At 46.2% G+C, this 24,320-nt stretch overlaps 1 protein-coding gene across 3 annotated transcripts in view; it reads right to left on the reverse strand.

Moving 5' to 3' along the window:
* The window catches only part of B4GALNT1 (beta-1,4-N-acetyl-galactosaminyltransferase 1), a 339,817-nt gene that overhangs the window by 33,509 nt on the left and 281,988 nt on the right, over positions 1-24,320 (reverse strand). For all 3 annotated transcript variants that reach the window (XM_069758583.1, XM_069758584.1, XM_069758586.1), the window contains one exon: positions 19,220-19,312. In XM_069758583.1, coding sequence (XP_069614684.1) covers positions 19,220-19,312 — 93 coding nt within the window. The remainder of the gene's footprint in view (positions 1-19,219; positions 19,313-24,320) is intronic.

Below are 24,320 nucleotides of genomic sequence, written 5' to 3' on the forward strand. Positions count from 1 at the left end.
CGTGGGAACTCTGTTGACCGCAATCCCTAATCCTCTCCAACCACACTAAAGGCAGCCGTGGATTGCGCCTAACGCTGCCTATGCAACTCGGCACGGCCTGAGAAACTAGCTAGCCTGAAGATAGAAAATAAGCCTACCTTGCCTCAGAGAAATACCCCAAAGGAAAAGGCAGCCCCCACATATAATGACTGTGAGTTAAGATGAAAAGACAAACGTAGAGATGAAATAGATTTAGCAAAGTGAGGCCCAACTTTCTGAACAGAGCGAGGATAGGAAAGGTAACTTTGCGGTCAACACAAAACCCTACAAAAACCACGCAAAGGGGGCAAAAAGACCCTCCGTACCGAACTAACGGCACGGAGGTACACCCTCTGCATCCCAGAGCTTCCAGCAAGCAGAAAAAAACAAATTGACAAGCTGGACAGAAAAAAACAGCAAACAATAGCAAAGAGGAACTTAGCTATGCAGAGCAGCAGGCCACAGGAACGATCCAGGAGGAAACAGGTCCAATACTAGAACATTGACTGGAAGCCAGGATCAAAGCACTAGGTGGAGTTAAATAGAGAAGCACCTAACGACTTCACCACATCACCTGAGGAAGGAAACTCAGAAGCCGCAGTACCACTTTCCTCCACCAACGGAAGCTCACAGAGAGAACCAGCCGAAGTACCACTTGTGACCACAGGAGGGAGCTCTGCCACAGAATTCACAACAGGAAAGCCAGTGACTGATGTTAATAGCCTAGAGATGGACCATGGTTATTGTCCCCTCCCCCCCCCGGCTAAAAACATCTGCCCCCAGCCAGGATATGTTAAAATATAATAGATATGAGATGGTTTACTGTATGTAATCCATATAATAAAGTTGTGACATACATATGAGGCCGGCGTCACACTAGCGAGTTTTACGGACGTATGAGCGCATAAAATACGTCCGTAAAACTCGCCTAACAAATGTCCCAATTATTCTCTATGCCCCAGCTCCTATCTGCCTTATTTTACTGATCAGTATTATACGGCTTTCTATGGCCGTAGAAAATCGCAGCATGCTGCGTTTGTCACCGTATTGCGCAAAAAAAACGCCAATGAAAGTCTATGGAAGCCCCAAAAACACGGATTACACACGGACCAGCAGTGTGACTTGCGAGAAATACGCAGCGGTGTTAGAGAGAAAAGCCGGCAATTCAGTGCGGTGTACAGTAAAGTCACACTGACAGCTTACAATAGAATAGGTAGAATAAATGTGTACACATAGAATAGGTATATATATATATATATATATATATATGTCAGTGAGACACATATATGTATATATATTATTACTTCATACAGCGCTAGATAGCTTTAAAGCCGGTAATTCAATTGCCGGCTTTTCCTATCTCCTTCCTAAACCTGACATAATATGATACATGGTTTACATACAGTAAACCATCTCATATCCCCCTTGTTTTTGCATATTCCACACTACTAATGTCAGTAGTGTGTCTATGCAAAATTTGTCCGTTCTAGCTATTAAATTAAAGGGTTAAATGGTGGAAAAAATTGGCGTGGGCTCCCGCGCAATTTTCTCCGCCAGAGTAGTAAAGCCAGTGACTGAGGGCAGATATTAATAGCTTGGAGAGGGTCCACGGTTATTGCCCCCCCCCCCCCCCGGCTAAAAACATCTGCCCCCAGCCACCCCAGAAAAGGCACATCTGGAAGATGCGCCTATTCTGGCACTTGGCCACTCTCTTCCCATTCCCGTGTAGCGGTGGGATATGGGGTAATGAAGGGTTAATGCCATCTTGCTATTGTAAGGTGACATTAACCCCTTTACCCCCAAGGGTGGTTTGCACGTTAATGACCGGGCCAATTTTTACAATTCTGACCACTGTCCCTTTATGAGGTTATAACTCTGGAACGCTTCAACGGATCTTGGCGATTCTGAGAATGTTTTCTTGTAACATATTGTACTTCATGCTAGTGGTAAAATTTCTTCGATATAACTTGCGTTTATTTGTGAAAAAAATGGAAATTTGGCGAAAATTTTGAAAAGTTCGCAATTTTCCAACTTTGAATTTTTATTCTGTTAAACCAGAGAGTTAAGTGACACAATCTAGTTAATAAATAACATTTTCCACATGTCTACTTTACATCAGCACAATTTTGGAAACAAATTTTTTTTTTTCTACGAAGTTACAAAGGTTAAAATTTGACCAGCAATTTCTCATTTTTACAACAAAATTTACAAAACCATTTTTTTTAGGGACCACCTCACATTTGAAGTCATTTTGAGGGGTCTATATGGCAGAAAATACCCAAAAGTGACACCATTCTAAAAACTGCACCCCTCAAGCTGCTCAAAACCACATTCAAGAAGTTTATTAACCCTTCAGGTGTTTCACAGCAGCAGAAGCAACATGGAAGGAAAAAAAATAACATTTTACTTTTTAGACACAAAAATGTTCTTTCAGCAATAATTTTTTTAATTTCCCAAGGGTAAAAAGAGAAAATGGACCTCAAGAGTTGTTGTCCAATTTGTCCTGAATACGCTGATACCCCACATGTGAGGGGGAACCACTTTTTGGGCACATGGCAGGGCTTAGAAGGAAAGGAGCGCCGTTTGACATTTTCAAGCTAAAATTGGCTGGAATTGAGATCGGACGCTATGTCGCGTTTGGAGAGCCCCTGATGTGCCTAAACAGTGGAAACCCCCCACAAGTGACCCCATTTTGGAAACTAGACCCCCTAAGGAACATATCTAGGTGTGTGGTGAGCACTTTTATCCCCCAAGTGCTTCACGAAAGTTTATAACGCCCGGGCGTGAAAATAAAAAATCCTATTTTTTTCCACAAACATGATGGTTTAGTCCCCAATTTTTTATTTTCTCAAAGGTAAAAGGAGAAATTGGACCCCAAAAGTTGTTGTCCAATTTGTCCTGAGTACGCTGATACCCCATATGTGGGGGGGAACCACTGTTTGGGCGCATGGCAGGGCTCAGAAGGAAAGGAGCGCCGTTTGACATTTTCAAGCTAAAATTGGCTGGAATTGAGATCGGACGCCATGTCGCGTTTGGAGAGCCCCTGATGTGCCTAAACAGTGGAAACCCCCCACAAGTGACCCCATTTTGGAAACTAGACCCCCTAAGGAACTTATCTAGGTGTGTGGTGAGCACTTTTATCCCCCAAGTGCTTCACGAAAGTTTATAACGCCCGGGCGTGAAAATAAAAAATCCTATTTTTTCCACAAACATGATGGTTTAGTCCCCAATTTTTATTTTCTCAAAGGTAAAAGGAGAAATTGGACCCCAAAAGTTGTTGTCCAATTTGTCCTGAGTACGCTGATACCCCATATGTGGGGAAGAACCACTGTTTGGGCGCATGGCAGGGCTCAGAAGGAAAGGAGCGCCGTTTGACATTTTCAAGCTAAAATTGGCTGGAATTGAGATCGGATGCCATGTCGCGTTTGGAGAGCCCCTGATGTGCCTAAACAGTGGAAACCCCCCCACAAGTGACCCCATTTTGGAAGCTAGACCCCCTAAGGAACTTATCTAGGTGTGTGGTGAGCACTTTTATCCCCCAAGTGCTTCACGAAAGTTTATAACGCCCAGGCGTGAAAATAAAAAAATCCTATTTTTTCCACAAACATGATGGTTTAGTCCCCAATTTTTTATTTTCCCAAGGGTAACAGGAGAAATTAGACCTCAAAAGTTGTTGTCCAATTCGTCCTGAGTACGCTGGTACCCCATATGTGGGAGAAAACTACTGTTTGGGCACACTTCCGGGCTCGGAAGGGAAGTAGTGATGTTTTGGAATGCAGACTTTGATGGAATTGTCTGCGGGCACCATGTGGCATTTGGAGAGCCCCTGATGTGCCTAAACAGTAGAAACTCCCCACAAGTGACCCCATTTTGGAAACTTGACCCCCTAAGGAACTTATCTAGGTGTGTCGTGAGAATTTTGAACCTCCAAGTGCTTCACTAAAGTCTATGATCCCCGGCGTGAAAATGAAAAATTCTATTTTTTCCCCCACAAAAATGATCTTTCAGCCCCCAATTTTTTATTTTCCCAAGGAAGGGTAACAGGAGAAATTGGACCCCAAGAGTTGTTGTCCAATTTGTCCTGAGTACGCTGGTACCCCATATGTGGGAGAAAACTACTGTTTGGGCACACTTCGGGGCTCGGAAGGGAAGTAGTGACGTTTTGGAATGCAGACTTTGATGGAATTGTCTGCGGGCATCATGTGCCATTTGGTGAGCCCCTGATGTGCCTAAACAGTAGAAACTCCCCACAAGTGACCCCATTTTGGAAACTTGACCCCATAAGGAACTTATCTAGGTGTGTCGTGAGAATTTTGAACCTCCAAGTGCTTCACTAAAGTCTATGATGCCCGGCGTGAAAATAAAAAATTCTATTTTTTCCCCCACAAAATTGATCTTTCAGCCCCCAATTTTTTTATTTTCCCAAGGGTAACAGGAGAAATTGGACCCCAAAAGTTGTTTTCCAAATTGTCCTGAGTACGCTGGTACCCCATATGTGGGAAAAAACTGTTTGGGCACTTCGGGACTCAGAAGGGAAGCAGTGACGATTTGGAATGCAGACTTTGATGGACTAGTTCTGAGGGCATCATGTTCTGTTTGCAGAGCCCCTGATGTGCCTAAACAGTAAAAAACAACCACAAGTGACATCATTTTGGAACCTAGACCCCCAAGGAACTTACTTAGATGTGCCCCCTCTTTGGAACTAACCTACTGGTTCCTGTTAAGTAAATTAGTAGTGCATGGAGGTGTGGTACAATTTGAAGCAGTCCTTCATACACAGGCCAGGTTTATCGGGGCAGGTGTCGCATTGATAGATGGTGTCCTTGCGTACTCCTCTTTTGTAGCACACTCGGCACCTTTTTTGCAGCTTACTTTTTCTATCATTTGGCGGGACCACCCCCGGAAAATGCTGACCTGGTACGATACGAGCACCCTCAGTCCGGAAGTACTGGGGCCCGCTCCTTCCCTCGTGCCAAATATCAGGGCCTTAACCACTACCTCCTGGAACTGAAGGTATGACGTATTAGTGTGTCTTGCACATCGTGACAGCAGGAAAGCGTTGAGCATTGCCATTTGTACGATATACACGGACAGCTTTTTGTACCACCCCTTGGCCTTCCTCAAAGCACTGTACGGTTGGAGGAGTTGATCGGAGAGATCAACGCCCCCCATGTTTTTGTTGTACCCCAGTACACAGTCCGGTTTGCCGACCTGTGTTGAGGTACCCCGTACACTGCTGAGGGCACTGCCATCACCGTGTATGGTGGTCAAGAGAAGGACATCCCTCTTGTCCTTGTACTTGACCACCAGCAGGTGGTCGCTACATTGGGCTTTGCTCTCACTTTTTCTGAGCATCTGCCCAAGTAGCGTCTTCGGGAGGCCTCTCTGATTTTTGCGGACAGTACTGCAGGCTGCGGTACCTCGCGCAGAGAGGGATTTGTAGAGTGGGATGCTGGAATAAAAGTTATCGGTGTAGAGGTGATAACCTTTATCCAGCAGTGGGTGCACCAAATCCCACACAATTTTCCCACTCACTCCCAGGATGGAAGGACACTCAGGCGGTTCAATCCTGCTGTCCTTCCCTTCGTACACTCTAAAGCTGTAGGTGTACCCTGAGGTACTCTCACACAGCTTGTAGAGTTTGATTCCGTACCTGGCCCTTTTGCTGGGCAGGGATTGACGGAATCTGAGCCGCCCCTTAAAATGAACCAAGGACTCATCCACACAGATGTCCCTTTTGGGCACGAACAATTCAGCAAACTTTTTGCTGAAGTGTTCGATGACCGGCCGAACTTTGAACAGACGGTCAACATTGGGGTCATCTCGTGCGGGACACCGTGCATTATCGTTGTAATGCAGGAACTTATGGATGGCCTCAAAACGCGTCCGAACCATGACCATTCGGAACACTGGAGTGTTATATAAAATATCTACACTCCAATATTGCCGAATTTCTGGCTTCTTCACGATCCCCATATGGAGGACCAGGCCCCAAAACTGCATCATTTCAACTGCGTCTACAGGAGACCAGTTAGAAAATGATGAACGGGGGTTTTGCTCCAAAAATTGCTGAGCATACAAATTAGTTTGCTCCACCATGAGGTTAACGAAAGCCTCAGAGAAAAATACTTTGAAAAAGTCTATTTCTGTGAGGCCGGTGGTGTCAAACTTGATTCCTGATTCTGCCACAAAATCAGGAATCAGTGGCTCGTAATTTTCGGAGGGCGAGGTCCATATGGGGTCTGAAGAGGGTCGCACTGGTTCATCTTCAGGAGAGGGCGCTGCCTGATCTTCTCTCCTGGGGCGTCTGCGTGGCGGTTCCGCAGGACCCGAGGAGGAAGATGAGGAGGAGGAGGAGGAGGAGGAGGAGGAAGAGGATGAAGAATCTGAAGAGTAAAGGAATGTGGGATCCTCTCCCTCGCTATCAGTGTCGGAGGCAAGGAAAGCATATGCCTCCTCCAATGAATAGCGCTGCTGGGACGAACGGGACATTTTTTTTGTGAGTATGGTGCTTGGGTGTAATATTTATTGGTAACTGTGTACGTGTGGGGGGGGATAGTGTTTGGTGCAAACTATTCTGAAAGGAAAAAGCTAAAGGAAAAAAAAATACCTGCAAAAGGAAAAGTCTAAAAGAGCAGGCCCTAGCTCTGATAAGTGAACTGCGTCACTTATCAAAGTTCGGCGGCTGCTGGGTGTGTGAACGGGGATGTGTAAAAAAAAAAAAAAAAAAAAGAAATGAAAGGCACGGGTTCAGACGCAGCGGCGGGGTGCGCAGACAGGGATGTGGAAAAAAAAAAAAGAAATGAAAGGCACGGGTTCAGACGCAGCGGCGGGGTGCGTGGACGGGGATGTGAAAAAAAAAAAAAAGAAATGAAAGGCACGGGTTCAGACGCAGCGGCAGGGTGCGTGGACGGGGATGTGGAAAAAAAAAAAAAAGAAATGAAAGGCACGGGTTCAGACGCAGCGGCGGGGTGCGAGGACGGGGATGTGGGAAAAAAAGGAATGAAAGGCACGGGTTCAGACGCAGCGGCTGGGTGCGCGGACGGGGATGTGGAAAAAAAAATAGAAATGAAAGGCACGGGTTCAGATGCAGCGGCTGGGTGTGCGGACGGGGATGTGAAAAAAAAAGAAATGAAAGGCACGGGTTCAGATGCAGTGGCGGGGTGAGTGGACGGGGATGTGGAAAAAAAAAAAAAGAAATGAAAGGCACGGGTTCAGACGCAGCGGCAGGGTGCGTGGACGGGGATGTGGAAAAAAAAAAAAGAAATGAAAGGCACGGGTTCAGACGCAGCGGCGGGGTGCGAGGACGGAGATGTGGAAAAAAAAAGAAATGAAAGGCACGGGTTCAGACGCAGCGGCGGGGTGCGTGGACGGGGATGTGAAAAAAAAAAAAAAGAAATGAAAGGCACAGTTTCAGACGCAGCGGCGGGGTGCGAGGACGGGGATGTGGAAAAAAAAAAGAAATGAAAGGCACAGGTTCAGACGCAGCGGCTGGGTGCGCGGACGGGGATGTGGAAAAAAAAAAAAGAAATGAAAGGCACGGGTTCAGACGCAGCGGCGGGGTGAATGGATGGGGATGTGGAAAAAAAAAAGAAATGAAAGGCACGGGTTCAGAAGCAGCGGCGGGGTGAGTGGACGGGGATGTGATAAAAAAAAAAAGAAATGAAAGGCACGGGTTCAGACGCAGCGGCGGGGTGCGTGGACGGGGATGTGGAAAAAAGAAATAAATGAAAGGCACGGGTTCAGACGCAGCGGCGGGGTGCGTGGACGGGGATGTGGAAAAAAAAAAAGAAATGAAAGGCACGGGTTCAGATGCAGCGGCGGGGTGCGCGGACGGGGATGTGGAAAAAAAAAAAAAGAAATGAAAGGCACGGGTTCAGACGCAGCGGCTGGGTGCGCGGACGGGGATGTGGAAAAAAAAAAAAGAAATGAAAGGCACGGGTTTAGACGCAGTGGCGGGGTGCATGGACGGGGATGTTGAAAAAAAAAAAAGAAATGAAAGGCACGGGTTCAGACGCAGCGGCAGGGTGCGTGGACGGGGATGTGGAAAAAAAAAAAAAAGAAATGAAAGGCACGGGTTCAGACGCAGCGGCGGGGTGCGAGGACGGGGATGTGGGAAAAAAAGGAATGAAAGGCACGGGTTCAGACGCAGCGGCTGGGTGCGCGGACGGGGATGTGGAAAAAAAAATAGAAATGAAAGGCACGGGTTCAGATGCAGCGGCTGGGTGTGCGGACGGGGATGTGAAAAAAAAAGAAATGAAAGGCACGGGTTCAGATGCAGTGGCGGGGTGAGTGGACGGGGATGTGGAAAAAAAAAAAAAGAAATGAAAGGCACGGGTTCAGACGCAGCGGCAGGGTGCGTGGACGGGGATGTGGAAAAAAAAAAAAGAAATGAAAGGCACGGGTTCAGACGCAGCGGCGGGGTGCGAGGACGGAGATGTGGAAAAAAAAAGAAATGAAAGGCACGGGTTCAGACGCAGCGGCGGGGTGCGTGGACGGGGATGTGAAAAAAAAAAAAAAGAAATGAAAGGCACAGTTTCAGACGCAGCGGCGGGGTGCGAGGACGGGGATGTGGAAAAAAAAAAGAAATGAAAGGCACAGGTTCAGACGCAGCGGCTGGGTGCGCGGACGGGGATGTGGAAAAAAAAAAAAGAAATGAAAGGCACGGGTTCAGACGCAGCGGCGGGGTGAATGGATGGGGATGTGGAAAAAAAAAAGAAATGAAAGGCACGGGTTCAGAAGCAGCGGCGGGGTGAGTGGACGGGGATGTGATAAAAAAAAAAAGAAATGAAAGGCACGGGTTCAGACGCAGCGGCGGGGTGCGTGGACGGGGATGTGGAAAAAAGAAATAAATGAAAGGCACGGGTTCAGACGCAGCGGCGGGGTGCGTGGACGGGGATGTGGAAAAAAAAAAAGAAATGAAAGGCACGGGTTCAGATGCAGCGGCGGGGTGCGCGGACGGGGATGTGGAAAAAAAAAAAAAGAAATGAAAGGCACGGGTTCAGACGCAGCGGCTGGGTGCGCGGACGGGGATGTGGAAAAAAAAAAAAGAAATGAAAGGCACGGGTTTAGACGCAGTGGCGGGGTGCATGGACGGGGATGTTGAAAAAAAAAAAAGAAATGAAAGGCACGGGTTCAGACGCAGCGGCTGGGTGCGCGGACGGGGATGTGGAATGTGGAAAAAAAAAAAAAAGAAATGAAAGGCACGGGTTCAGACGCAGCGGCGGGGTGCGTGGACGGGGATGTGGAAAAAAAAAAGAAATGAAAGGCATGGGTTCAGATGCAGCGGCGGGGTGCGCGGACGAGGATGTGGAAAAAAAGAAAAGAAATGAAAGGCACGGGTTCAGACGCAGCGGCGGGGTGCGAGGACGGGGATGTGGAAAAAAAAAAGAAATGAAAGGCACAGGTTCAGACGCAGCGGCTGGGTGCGCGGACGGGGATGTGAAAAAAAAAAAAAAGAAATGAAAGGCACAGGTTCAGACGCAGCGGCGAGGTGCGAGGACGGGGATGTGGAAAAAAAAAAGAAATGAAAGGCACAGGTTCAGACGCAACGGCTGGGTGCGCGGACGGGGATGTGGAAAAAAAAAAAAGAAATGAAAGGCACGGGTTCAGACGCAGCGGCGGGGTGAATGGATGGGGATGTGGAAAAAAAAAAGAAATGAAAGGCACGGGTTCAGACACAGCAGCGGGGTGCATGGACGGGGATGTTGAAAAAAAAAAAAGAAATGAAAGGCACGGGTTCAGACGCAGCGGCTGGGTGCGCGGACGGGGATGTGGAATGTGGAAAAAAAAAAAAAAGAAATGAAAGGCACGGGTTCAGACGCAGCGGCGGGGTGCGTGGACGGGGATGTGGAAAAAAAAAGAAATGAAAGGCATGGGTTCAGATGCAGCGGCGGGGTGCGCGGACGAGGATGTGGAAAAAAAGAAAAGAAATGAAAGGCACGGGTTCAGACGCAGCGGCGGGGTGCGAGGACGGGGATGTGGAAAAAAAAAAGAAATGAAAGGCACAGGTTCAGACGCAGCGGCTGGGTGCGTGGACGGGGATGTGAAAAAAAAAAAAAAGAAATGAAAGGCACAGGTTCAGACGCAGCGGCGAGGTGCGAGGACGGGGATGTGGAAAAAAAAAAAGAAATGAAAGGCACAGGTTCAGACGCAGCGGCTGGGTGCGCGGACGGGGATGTGGAAAAAAAAAAAAGAAATGAAAGGCACGGGTTCAGACGCAGCGGCGGGGTGAATGGATGGGGATGTGGAAAAAAAAAAGAAATGAAAGGCACGGGTTCAGAAGCAGCGGCGGGGTGAGTGGACGGGGATGTGATAAAAAAAAAAAGAAATGAAAGGCACGGGTTCAGACGCAGCGGCGGGGTGCGTGGACGGGGATGTGGAAAAAAATAAATAAATGAAAGGCACGGGTTCAGACGCAGCGGCGGGGTGCGTGGACGGGGATGTGGAAAAAAAAAAGAAATGAAAGGCACGGGTTCAGATGCAGCGGCGGGGTGCGCGGACGGGGATGTGGAAAAAAAAAAAAAGAAATGAAAGGCACGGGTTCAGACGCAGCGGCTGGGTGCGCGGACGGGGATGTGGAAAAAAAAAAAAGAAATGAAAGGCACGGGTTTAGACGCAGTGGCGGGGTGCATGGACGGGGATGTTGAAAAAAAAAAAAGAAATGAAAGGCACGGGTTCAGACGCAGCGTCGGGGTGCGTGGACGGGGATGTGGAAAAAAAAAAGAAATGAAAGGCATGGGTTCAGATGCAGCGGCGGGGTGCGCGGACGAGGATGTGGAAAAAAAGAAAAGAAATGAAAGGCACGGGTTCAGACGCAGCGGCTGGGTGCATGGACGGGGATGTGGAAAAAAAAAAAGAAATGAAAGGCACGGGTTCAGACGCAGCGGCGGTGTGAGTGGACGGCGATGTGGAAGAAAAAAAAAGAAATGAAAGGCACGGGTTCAGACGCAGCTGCGGGGTGCGTGGACGGGGATGTGGAAAAAAAAAAAAAGAAATAAAAGGCACGGGTTCAGACGCAGCGGCTGGGTTCGCGGACGGGGATGTGGAAAAAAAAAAGAAATGAAAGGCACGGGTTCAGACGCAGCGGCGGGGTGTGCGTGGACGGGGATGTGGAAAAAAAAAAAAATGAAAGGCACGGGTTCAGACGCAGCAGCTGGGTGCGCGGACAGGGATGTGAAAAAAAAAAAAAGAAATGAAAGGCACGGGTTCAGACGCAGCGGCGGGGTGAATGGACGGGGATGTGGAAAAAAAAAAGAAATGAAAGGCACGGGTTCAGAAGCAGCGGCGGGGTGAGTGGACGGGGATGTGGAAAAAAAAAAAAGAAATGAAAGGCACGGGTTCAGACGCAGCGGTGGGGTGCGTGGACGGGGATGTGGAAAAAAAAAAGAAATGAAAGGCACGGGTTCAGAAGCAGCGGCGGGGTGAGTGGACGGGGATGTGGAAAAAAAAAAAAGAAATGAAAGGCACGGGTTCAGACGCAGCGGTGGGGTGCGTGGACGGGGATGTGGAAAAAAAAAGAAATGAAAGGCACGGGTTCAGACGCAGCGGCGGGGTGCGTGGACGGGGATGTGGAAAAAAAAAAAAATGAAAGGCGCGGGTTCAGATGCAGCGGCGGGGTGCGCGGACGGGGATGTGAAAAAAAAAAAAAAGAAATGAAAGGCACGGGTTCAGACGCAGCGGCGGGGTGCGTGGACGGGGATGTGGAATGTGGAAAAAAAAAAAAAAGAAATGAAAGGCATGGGTTCAGACGCAGCGGCGGGGTGCATGGACGGGGATGTGGAAGAAAAAAAAAGAAATGAAAGGCACGGGTTCAGACACAGCAGCGGGGTGCGTGGACGGGGATGTGGAAAAAAAGAAAAAGAAATGAAAGGCACGGGTTCAGATGCAGCGGCTGGGTGCGCGGACGGGGATGTGGAAAAAAGAAATGAAAGGCACGGGTTCAGACGCAGCGGCGGGGTGCGTGGACGGGGATGTGTAAAAAAAAAAGTAAAATGAAAGGCACGGGTTTGGACGCAGCGTTTGGGTGCGCGCAAGGGGATGTGGGAAAGAAAAGCGAGCACGAGTGTTGATCGGTGAACTGCGTCACCAATCAACGCTCGGCGGCTGCTAAATTTGGGCACAGACGGACGCGGCGCAAAGTGGGGGTGGAGGGGGAAGGGGAAGGGGGGGTTAAGGGTAAAGGGGGGTGAAGTAAGATCGGGCCGGGATCGGGGATGAACACTTACGGTTGTAGTCTCTCTTCTTTCTTCTGTCTTCTTTCTTCTGTCTTCTTTCTTTAGCAAGAATTGTGGTGTCACAGGCTACTGTGGCACCACAAGTCTCAGCACAGGAGGGGATCTGTCAGCGTGACCGCTCTTCAGGAATCCTCACCAAGTGTGAGGATTCCTGAATAGCAGTCAGACAGGTCAGGGACAGGTGAGATAGGTCACAGAGCGGTCACACCGCTGCTGTGACCTGTCATTAGTGGGATCGAATGATCACATCGATCCCACCAATCAGAGGTGGCCCTGGTGACGCCGGTGTCGCTAGGCACCAGCCTATGATCGGAGCTCACAGCTCCGATCATAGGCAGGTCACCGGCAGGTCACCAGCAGGTCACCGGCAGGTCACTATCAGGGCACACCGCTGCTGTGCCCTGATTGGCAGAGCTGCAGGAGGTGGCAGGAAGATGCAGGGCCCGGCCGGCACATGAATTTCCAAGCAGAGCACAGCGCTGTAACACCGCCGCTGTGCCCTGCGATCGGCGCGATGGATGTGTTCGTCGATCGCGCCGATCCGGCGGGTCTGTTCCTGATTGGCATGATCGACGATCACATCGATCGCGCCAATCACAGCTGCAGGATCCGGAGCCACAGGGCAGCTGAGGAAGGCTCCGGATCAGGTACTTTCAGGCAGGGCACAGCGCGGTAACACCGCCGCTGTGCCCTGCGATTGGCGCAATCGATTTGATCGTCGATCGCACCAATCCGGGGGGGGGGGGTTTTAGCCGGTGCCTGGGTTGCCAGGCACCGGCCTCAGGATCGAGTACATCGGTACTCGATCCTAGGCTGGAACCTCACTGTTTCAGCCAAGCTGATTGGCTGAAACAATGAGAAAGGCTGTGATTGGCTGTTCAGAATTAAACAGCCAATCACAGCGATCGAGAGGCGGGGGAGGGGACGCCATACCCCAGGATGCCGAGGTCATCTTCCCCAAGGTAAGATGGCGTCGGAATTTTAATGCGATCACCGCGACTTAAGTCGCAGTGTCGCATTAAAGGGCATGACGTACTATCCCGTCGCTGGTCATAGGGGCCCACCCCACCTCGACGGGATAGTACGTCTGATATCAGAAAAGGGTTAAGCCAAATTAATAATGGAGAGGCGTCAATTATGACACCTATCCATTATTAATCCAATACTATTAAAGGGTTAAAAAAACACACACACACATTATTAAAAATTATTTTAATGAAATAAAAACAAAGGTTGTTGTAATAATTTATTCTACGCTCAATCCTTCTGAAGACCCTCGCTCTGTAACAAAGTAAAAATAATAAACCAACAATATACATACCTTCCGAAGATCTGTAATGTCCCACGATGTAAATCCATCTGAAGGGGTTAAAAAATTTTGCAGCCAGGAGCTCTGCTAATCCAGCGCTGCTCCTTGCTGCAAAACCCTAGAGAATGAAGGTAAAGTAGGTCAATGACCTATATTTACCTTCATTTGCGGTGAGGCGCCTTCTGCTGGCTGTTCCTGGAGCGTGGGAACTTTCCTAGAAAGCTCCCAGGCTCGAGTTCATATGAGGACAACCAGCAGAGGGCAAGCCTGCGAGAAAAACACGCAGGACGGATGCCATACGGATTACATACGGAGGATGCCATGCGCAAAATACGCTGACACACCCTGCTTACGGAGGAGCTGCGGACCACTATTTTGGGGACTTTTCAGCGTATTACGGCCGTAATATATGGACCGTATTGTCTTACGCTGAGTTTGACTCCAGCCTTACACACATGGAAAACACAATCACAATGTATCAAAATAAATGCAAAAAAATCAATATCCTATGTGTGCATGTTGGGACAGAATAGGGACAACTGCAGAACAGAAATCCTAAACTCCACAAAAAAAATCTTATTGACTGTGTTTTTTGTGGAGTTTAGGATGTATATAATCCACGTCTCTTATCCTGTCAGGTTTGGGAAGGAGATAGCAAAAGCCGGCAATTGAATTACCGGCTTCTATGCTATCTAGCTCTGTATGAAATATACCGTAAATATATATATATATATATATGTGTCTCACTGATATGTATATATATAGACTGTATATGTTTTCACGAATATTTGAGGCCATGGATCCATTATATGTCCATTTTGCAAGCCGGCGAGAAAATCTCGCCGTACGGATGCCATACGGATGACACTCGGATATTTTTTGGAGAAAAAAATCGCCTCCTTGCATTGAATACGGATCACTGTTTAGGAACTTTTCTGCGTATATCGGCCGTAAAAAATGGACCGTATTTTTTTATACGTTAGGTCTGATCCCGGGCCTAATAGTAGGATCAGGGACCGTAGATTAGAAGCACCACACCAGTGCTGTATAAAGAAAAAATAGTGGAGTGGTGCTTTAACCCCTTAACAACAGGAGGTATTTTCATTTTTATGTTCGATTTTTTTTATTATTTTATTTTGAATTGGGTGAAAGGGGGGTAATTTGAACTTTTATATATTTTTTTTATATTTTTAAAAACTTTTTTTTTTTTTTACTTTTTTGCATGCTCCAATAGTCTTCATGGGAGACTACAAGCTGCAGTTGTCTGATCGCCTCTGCTACACACAAGTGATGATCAGATTGCCTGTGTGCAGCAGAAATGCTCACTTGCTATGCGCGCCGACCATCGGGCGGTGCTCATAGCAATCCAGCTGTGGCAACAATAGAGGTCTGCTGGAAACCTCACGTTGTCATACCAACCCATCGGTGACCCGTGATTATGTGACGGGTTCACCAATGGACGGGATTTCCAATGAGCTTCCGGTAAGCGTGAATTAAATGCCGCTGTCAGGGATTGACAGCGGCATTTAACAGGTTAATGGCCGCGGCTCAGTCGCGATTCCACCCATGGCTGTTAGAGGCACATGTCAGCTGTTCAAAACAGCTGACATGTGTCTGGAGGGATTCTGCTGTGGGCGTACTACTACGCCCAACGTCGGAAAGGGGTTAAGCTAATTCATCGTTTGGGACTTTTCAAAATGTCGCCAAATTATTGCCCAATTGTACTCCAGGATCTTAGTGGAATACAAAATCTTATTTTTAAAATTGTTGCTCAAAAAGGTATAATTAAAAGGGATTATCCACAACTAGGACAACTCCTTCTTAAACTAAATACTTGGTCCCGTTAAAATAATAAAGCCTATACTCACCTCCCGTGCCGATGCTGTTACCACGGTGTAGGCATTCGCTCTGCCCAGGGCCCATGTGCAGTGTTGTGACACATGAGGCAGCCACCCAATCAGGGCTAGTGTCACTGTCTCCGCCTTCAGACAAACTGAACATTAAGAGGAAGTCAGCGCTGCTACTGATCCCTGACTTCCTCTTCATGTTCTTCATGCTCAGTTTGTCCAAAGGCGGGGAAAGTGACTCCAGTGCTGATTGGATGCCAGGCATGACATGCCACAACACAACACCGCATGAATGCCTCGGGGCCAAACATTTAGTTCAAGAAGGGGTTGTCCTAGTAGTGAAGAACCCCTTTAAAGCACAGAAGGAAAAAAAACCTCTCTGTGCATTTCCACCAAATTCATCAAACATCATGAGCCATTTTTATTGATTTAGTGAATGAATTAGCTTTTCATTCTATTTATAACCAGCAGGTCTAGTTATATAGGAAAATTGATGGGGCTGACAGAAAGTATAGAATAAAAAAAAAACAAAGAAAATATTTTTTTCAGGAGTTTCTGCAATAAAGACCAGTAATCACATTCTATCACTCAGGTGGTAAAACCCTTAAAATAAACACTTAATTCAACGGGGAAACGTTTCAATTGCCTAATACATGCAAACAGTTCAATATACTTTGCTTAAAACTCTATTCCTCAAAAATATTGTTAACCTAAAAGGTACGTCAAGTGCTGACACTTCACATACCAAAGGGGAAGTGGCTGCATTCTGTGCATTCTGTTAAGGGAGGCTGTAAGCCCCGAAGCATAGGGGTGTGGGAATCGTAAGCCGTACATTTTCCAACATAATACCAATACACAGATATAAAAATGAGGTGGCCTCACCTTACATAATGCATGTAATCCATGTGCCAATTACCGCATGACAATTCACTGCTGAGGTAATGTCTAGCAACCAGGCAACCCCCACATTTACTTATGCTGGCTAACAGATGTAAATCATTCAGCTGCGGCAAAAAAAACTAAATCTCCGAGCACTAAAAAATACTCGGAGGACCCCCGAGCATGCTCGAGAAATCTCGAGTAACGAGTATATTCGCTCATCACTAATTTTTATTTATTAATTTCTTATACATTTATTTTATATAATACAATTACTTGTCCTGCTTATTCAAGCATGAATCACTAAGGGTGCCCCTTACTATCATGCATCATCTTTCATCCTATATGTGCTATCTCCTTCACCAAGATGGCTATTTATATGTCCTACGATATGATTACATATCTCGGAAGGCATAAGGTTTATGTTACTTCACTATTTAAGTAGTGGATAGACCACTGGTGGACATAGACTGGTGTTTTCCCCTCAAGCTTTAAACATGCCTCCATCACACCTATCCTCAAAAAGCCCTCTCTTGACCCATCCTCTGTATCTAGCTATCGCCCTATATCACTTCTCCCCTATGCCTCCAAGCTACTGGAACAACACGTCTACCTTGAACTGTCCTCCCATCTCTCTTCTTGCTCCCTCTTCAACCGCTTACAATCTGGCTTCAGGTCACACCACTCCACTGAAACTGCCCTATCTAAGGTCACCAATGACCTCTTAACCGCCAAGAGCAAGCGACACTACTCTGTCCTCCTCCTCCTGGACCTGTCGGCTGCCTTTGACACAGTGGACCGTTCCCTATTATTACAGACCCTCTCATCCCTTGGCATCACAGACTTGGCCCTATCCTGGATCTCATCATACCTAACAGACCGGACATTCAGCGTCTCCCACTCACACACCACCTCCTCACCTCGCCCACTATCTGTCGGAGTCCCACAAGGTTCAGTCCTAGGGCCCCTGCTCTTCTCCATTTACACCTTTGGCCTGGGACAGCTCATAGAATCTCACGGTTTTCAGTATCATCTCTATGCTGATGACACACAGATCTACATCTCTGGACCAGATATCACCTCCCTTCTAACCAGAATCCCTCAATGTCTGTCCACTATTTCATCCTTCTTCTCTGCTAGATTTCTGAAACTTAACATGGACAAAACAGAAATAATCATCTTTCCCCATCTCACGTGACCCCCCAACTAAACTATCCATTAAAGTAAATGGCTGCCCACTCTCCCCAGTCCCACAAGCTCGCTGCCTCGGGGTAATCCTTGACACTAATCTCTCCTTCAAACCACATATCCAAGCCTTTCCCACTTCCTGCCAACTTCAACTCAAAAATATTTCACGAATCCGTTCATTCCTCAACCAAGAATCTGCAAAAACCCTAGTCATCATCTCTCGCCTTGACTACTGCAACCTCCTGCTCTGTGGCCTCCCCTCGAACACTCTCGCACCCCTCCAATCTATTCTAAACTCTGCTGCCCGACTAATCCACCTGTCCCCCCACTATTCCCCAGCTTCTCCCCTCTGTCAATCCCTTCACTGGCTCCCAATTGCCCAGAGACTCCAGTACAAAACCCTAACCATGACATACAAAGCCACCCACAACCTGTCTCCTCCATACATCTGTGACCTCGTCTCCCGGTACTTTCCTGCACGCAACCTCCGATCCTCACAAGATCTCCTTCTCTATTCCCCTCATCTCCTCCTCTTCCCACAATCGCATACAAGATTTCTCTCGCGCATCACCCTTACTCTGGAACCCTCTACCCCAACATATCAGACTCTCACCTACCATCGAAACCTTCAAAAAGAGCCTGAAGACCCACCTCTTTCGACAAGCCTATAACCTGCAGTAACCACCAATTGACCAAACCGCTGCATGACCAGTTCTACCCTCACCTACTGTATTCTCACCCATCCCTTGTAGATTGTGAGCCTTCGCGGGCAGGGTTCTCTCTCCTCCTGTACCAGTTATGACTTGTATTGTTTAAGATTATTGTACTTGTTTTTATTATGTATACCCCTCCTCACATATAAAGCGCCATGGAATAAATGGCGCTATAATAATAAATAATAATAATAATAATTATAATAGACAGAAAAGAGTCCCTATGCAGGAACAATAAACGGACCCTTTGCAACCCAAGTGTTCCTAAAAATGCAAAATTGCACCTGATTTGGTTGCATCAATGATATGTCCGCCCCTGGGATAGACTACATATATTTTCTATATACCAGACAGCTATCACGGTGTGAAAGAAATATAAGTTTGATAATCATATGTTTCTATATCTATCTATGGTCCATTAAATGTTATATTTTCTCTTTTGTGGGGATAACTACATTCTGGATTCAATTTTGCCTCTTTTATGATTGATACAAGAAAAAGATGTCCTGATTGGCTTCCTTATATATATTTTTTGTTTTCTTATTGTTCTTTATATTTCTTTGTCACACAGTGTTTGATTAAGGCCAATGTTCTAGGGCCAAAACATCACAATTTCTGTCTTGGATTGCCTAATAAAAATTGAAATTAATTATAATATGCATCATTATTTGGAGTGCTAAATTGTTTATTATACTTTATCGAAGGGGTGGAACCTGTTTTCAAGCATTCATATTTTTCTTTTGAGTGCCGTATATCTCAGTATGTATATTTTATTGATATAAATCTCATCTTGCTTTTTATTTATGAGACCCTTTGTAGTCTTACTCAAAGATGTATTTATTAGTTGTCAATCACTAAGTAGGACCGCCCACTGGACTCAAAAGTCTAGAGTGAGCAGAGATATAAAGTGAAGTACTAAAATTTATCACACAAGACTATGTACTAATCTTCTTAGCTCCCCTTTATGTTCACCATGCTGCTGTTCAACATATCACGTCTGTTTTAACCATACTATACAGTGCTACTTACAGTTACTGGGTCCCATGTCATATAACTTCGGAACAATGGGATGACGGACCTTAATGGTAAATGTCGCAATATGTCCATCACTCTGAAACTGGACTGGAAAGCAAACAAAACAAGAAGTCTTATATTGTTTTCAAACATGTATCATGACAGATTCACAAAGAATCAGAAAATTGAAATTCATCAATACAATCATGGTCATTCTTTCTTTCTTTCTTTCTTTCTTTCTTTTTTTCTTTTCTAATACTGGAGATAGCAAGGGAGCTGAGATAAGAAGAGGTTGCTCACACTGCTGTCCACCCTGTCTTTATGATCTAATCCTAGAAATACCAGAGGTGCTGAGGTAAAAAGAGGCTGCTCTTACTGATATTCACCCTTTTTTTCTAATCTAATACTGGAGATACCAGGAGTGCTGAAGTAACAAGAAGATACTCACATTGCTGTCCACCATGTCTTTTTTATCTAATATTGGAAATACTAGAGGTACCGAGTTAAGAAGAGGCTGCTCACACTGCTGTCTATCATGTCTTTCTGATTTAATACTGGAAATACTTGACATACTGAGATAACAAGAGGCTGCCCACACTGCTGTCCACTATGTCTTTCTGATTTAATACTGGAAATACTTCACATACTGAGATAACAAGAGGCTGCCCACACTGCTGTCCACTATGTCTTTCTGATTTAATACTGAAAATACTTGTCATACTGAGATAACAAGAGGCTGCCCACACTGCTGTCCACTATGTCTTTCTGATTTAATACTGAAAACACTTGACATACTGAGATAACAAGAGGCTGCCACACTGCTGTCCACTATGTCTTTCTGATTTAATACTGGAAATACTGGACGTACTGAGGTAACAAGAGGCTGCCACACTGCTGTCCACTATGTCTTTCTGATTTAATTCTGGAAATACTTGACATACTGAGATAACAAGAGGCTGCCACACTGCTGTCCACTATGTCTTTCTGATTTAATACTGGAAATACTGGACGTAATGAGGTAACAAGAGGCTGCCACACTGCTGTCCACTATGTCTTTCTGATTTAATACTGGAAATACTGGACGTAATGAGGTAACAAGAAGCTGCCCACACTGCTGTCCACTATGTCTTTCTGATTTAATACTGGAAATACTGGACGTAATGAGGTAACAAGAAGCTGCCCACACTGCTGTCCACTATGTCTTTCTGATTTAATACTGGAAATACTGGACGCAATGAGGTAACAAGAGGTTGCCCACACTGCTGTCCACTCTGTCTTTCTGATTAACACTGGAAATACTGGACGTACTGAGGTAACAAGAGGCTGCCCACACTGCTGTCCACTATGTCTTTCTGATTTAATACTGGAAATACTGGACGTAATGAGGTAACAAGAAGCTGCCCACACTGCTGTCCACTATGTCTTTCTGATTTAATACTGGAAATACTGGACGTAATGAGGTAACAAGAAGCTGCCCACACTGCTGTCCACTATGTCTTTCTGATTTAATACTGGAAATACTGGACGCAATGAGGTAACAAGAGGTTGCCCACACTGCTGTCCACTCTGTCTTTCTGATTAACACTGGAAATACTGGACGTACTGAGGTAACAAGAGGTTGCCCACACTGCTGTCCACTCTGTCTTTCTGATTAACACTGGAAATACTGGACGTACTGAGGTAACAAGAGGCTGCCCACACTGCTGTCCACTCTGTCTTTCTGATTAACACTGGAAATACTGGACGCAATGAGGTAACAAGAGGCTGCCCACACTGCTGTCCACTATGTCTTTCTGATTAATACTGGAAATACTGGACGTACTGAGGTAACAAGAGGCTGCCCACACTGCTGTCCACTATGTCTTTCTGATTAATACTGGAAATACTGGACGTACTGAGGTAACAAGAGGCTGCCTACACTGTCTTTCTGAGCCGCCACTGTGATCAGAAGAGATCCTATACCATGTACTGACAAGGTCACATCACAGCAGAGTAGCTTCCCACTGCACATGCTCACAGATTCCTTTCTTATTAAAAATTCTAAAACAGATTTATGTCAAAATAATAAGACAGCGGCCATGTTATTACTATAGTATACCCTCTCCTAGACCAAATGTATGATTTGCTAATTAAAATTCTTAGGACTATAGTCATAATGACATTTCCTTCAGTTATTTTTTCTTCTATTACTTGAGCACCCCATTAAAGGATTTGTCCGTGCTTGGGCTAAAAATTCTGCAGTTGCTCTATGTAACTGCCAACTGCCGAGCTGTTATAGCATGCAGTGCACACCTTGTCATTATTATTCTGTGTTCTCAATGCGAGCCAGTGGACACATATAATTTGAATACTTGTGGTAACATGCCAAGTAGATTAATTTGGCTCCTCTCCATTCAACTATTTGAGAGAAGCCAAAAGCATTTAGTCATTATATGATTACAAGTATGTAAATCGCATATATGTGATCACATAACCATTGACAAGAAATACCAGGGAAGAGTGACAGGATATGCAACGCACAATGTTACAAGTCAGCAGTTTCATAGAACGACTGTAGACTTTTGTCCCAGCCCACTGTAATGGCTCCTATGGAGTAATTGTATATTGGAAATCTCAGAGGTATGAATAAACACAGCACGATCCTATTACTGTATGACATATATGCCTTGGTATAAGTGTGACAGCTGAAGGGTTTGTCCTAGACTAGAATAAACATCACCAGATATCTACAGGTAGTGTTTTATATCATAGCTCCACTCCATTGTAGAGGATAGGGTTGAGCTGCAATGCTACACCAAAACTATAGGCCCCAACACCATTTGTAAAAGATGAATATTAAGTTTCACAGGCAACATTCCTTTGTAAATGCATTTGCAATACATTATTCAAAATTTTTGGCTCTGCCAACCCTCGATCACTTGTATCTCAGAAGTATTCGCTGTAGAGAGAAAATGGTAGGCAGGTTGTCTGTTGGTAGGAGCAGCAAATATACCACCAATACCTAGCTGTGACTATTCGTTCCAACAGCGACCTCACCTTGATAGGAAAGATTAGATTGCAGCAATAATGTCATAGACACATAAATTATACGCTTAAAAGATCCGGAATGGCAGCGCTTTGGACGCAGTGGACACCCGCCCAATCTAAATCGCTGCCGGCTTTTGTATGCGCGGTGATTCCGTCTGTGATCATTGAACACATGTGGAATCACCACATCCTATACTGTGCGTCTTCGCAAGATAAATAGACATGCTGTGGTATATAAAGATGCGCCACATGTGCGTATACGCAGGTTTGCCACCTGCGACTTTATACAAATAATGGAGATCATCAGATCGCTGCTATGTAGCTGAAATGCAGGCTTGCTATGAGCGCCGACCACAGGGTGGCGCTCACAGCAGGCCTGCATCAGTAACCACAGAAGTCTCAAGGACCTCTATGGTTACCATCCTGATGCATCGCCAACCCCGATCATGTGACGGGGGTCGGCGATGCGCTCATTTCCGGGCCGCGTGGCCGTAAACGATAGTTAAATGCCGCTGTCAGCGCTTGACAGCGGCATTTAACAGGTTAATAGCAGTAGGTGAATCGCGATTTCACCCGCCGCTATTGCGCGCACATGTCAGCTGTACAAAACAGCTGACATGTTGCGACTATAATGTGGGCTCACCGCCGGAGCCCACATCAAAGGGGGAGACACGGCATGTACAGTATGTCGTGAAGGGGTTAATGATATTGCATCTACACCTAGCTGCCAGGATTAATTCGCGATACCTGCTTATTAAACACACATCTGTCAGCTATGTGTAGGTGTACCTATGTATTATGTTTTTATTATAGGTTATGTTTGTTTATAGCCACAGTGTACACGTATACCTGCATATTGCACTTATACTATCAGGTGTGCTGGCCCTTGCTTTTATTTTTTACATGTGGAATTGTAAACCCCAACCCCCACCTGTGTGCCCCTGCAGACCAGGGCTGTGCAACTTTATATACTCGGTTTACCATAGGCAGGTTTTAAACACACTCAGTTGCTTATCTTGCTCTATCCCCATGTTTTTTGAGGCCTGGTTGTCAGATAGTGAACAGAGTTACTAGAGATAGGAACCATCGCTATTGGGTACACCTTGTCAGGGGGCTGGTATTTTCAGGCTGGTAAGGGGCTGTGGATATTGGCCCACCTCACCCTATAGATAAAAGCCTTCAGCCACCCAGAAAAGGCCCATCTATTAGAAGAACAATTCTGGCACTTTGTCCCGCTATTCATACTTGCCCTGTGGTGGTGGCAAATGGGGTTCATACTTGCGGGGTTGATGTCACCTTTGTGTTTTCTGGTGAAATCAAGCCCACGGCTTAGTAATGGAGAGGTGTCTATAAGACACCTCTCCATTACTAATCCTATAGTTATCTACTATATAATTGTCTGAGGGTCACTTCCGTCTGTCTGTCTGTCTTTCTGTCTGTCTGTCATTGGTCGCGGCCTCTGTCTGTCATGGAAATCCAAGTCGCTGATTGGTCGCGGCAAAACAGCCACGACCAATCAGCGATGGGCACAGTCCGGAAGAAAATGGCCGCTCCTTACTCCCCGCAGTTAGTGCCCGGCGCCCGCATACTCCCCTCCAGTCACCGTTCACACAGGGTTAATGCCGGCGGTAACGGACCGCGTTATGCCGCGGGTAACGCACTCCGTTAACGCTGCTATTAACCCTGTGTGTCCCCAACTTTTTACTATTGATGCTGCCTATGCGACATCAATAGTAAAAAAATGTAATATTAAAAATAATAATAAAAAAAAAAACCTGCTATACTCACCCTCCGTTGTCCGACGAACCGCTAACGCCTGCCGCCATCTTCCGTTCCCGGCGATGCATTGCGAAATTACCCAGAAGACTTAGTGGTCTCGCAAGACTGCTAAGTCATCTGGGTAATTTCGCAATGCATTCTGGGAACGGAAGATGGTGGCAGCCGCGCGCATATCGCCGGAGCTTCGGTGGATCCCAGGGGGTGAGTATATAACTATTTTTTATTTTAATTATTTTTTTAACAGGGATATGGTGCCCACACTGCTGTATACTATGTGGGCTGTGTTAGATACCGCGTGGCTGCTATATAC

Source organism: Ranitomeya imitator, chromosome 3 (assembly GCF_032444005.1).
Source record: "Ranitomeya imitator isolate aRanImi1 chromosome 3, aRanImi1.pri, whole genome shotgun sequence".
In the NCBI taxonomy this organism is placed as follows: domain Eukaryota; kingdom Metazoa; phylum Chordata; class Amphibia; order Anura; family Dendrobatidae; genus Ranitomeya; species Ranitomeya imitator.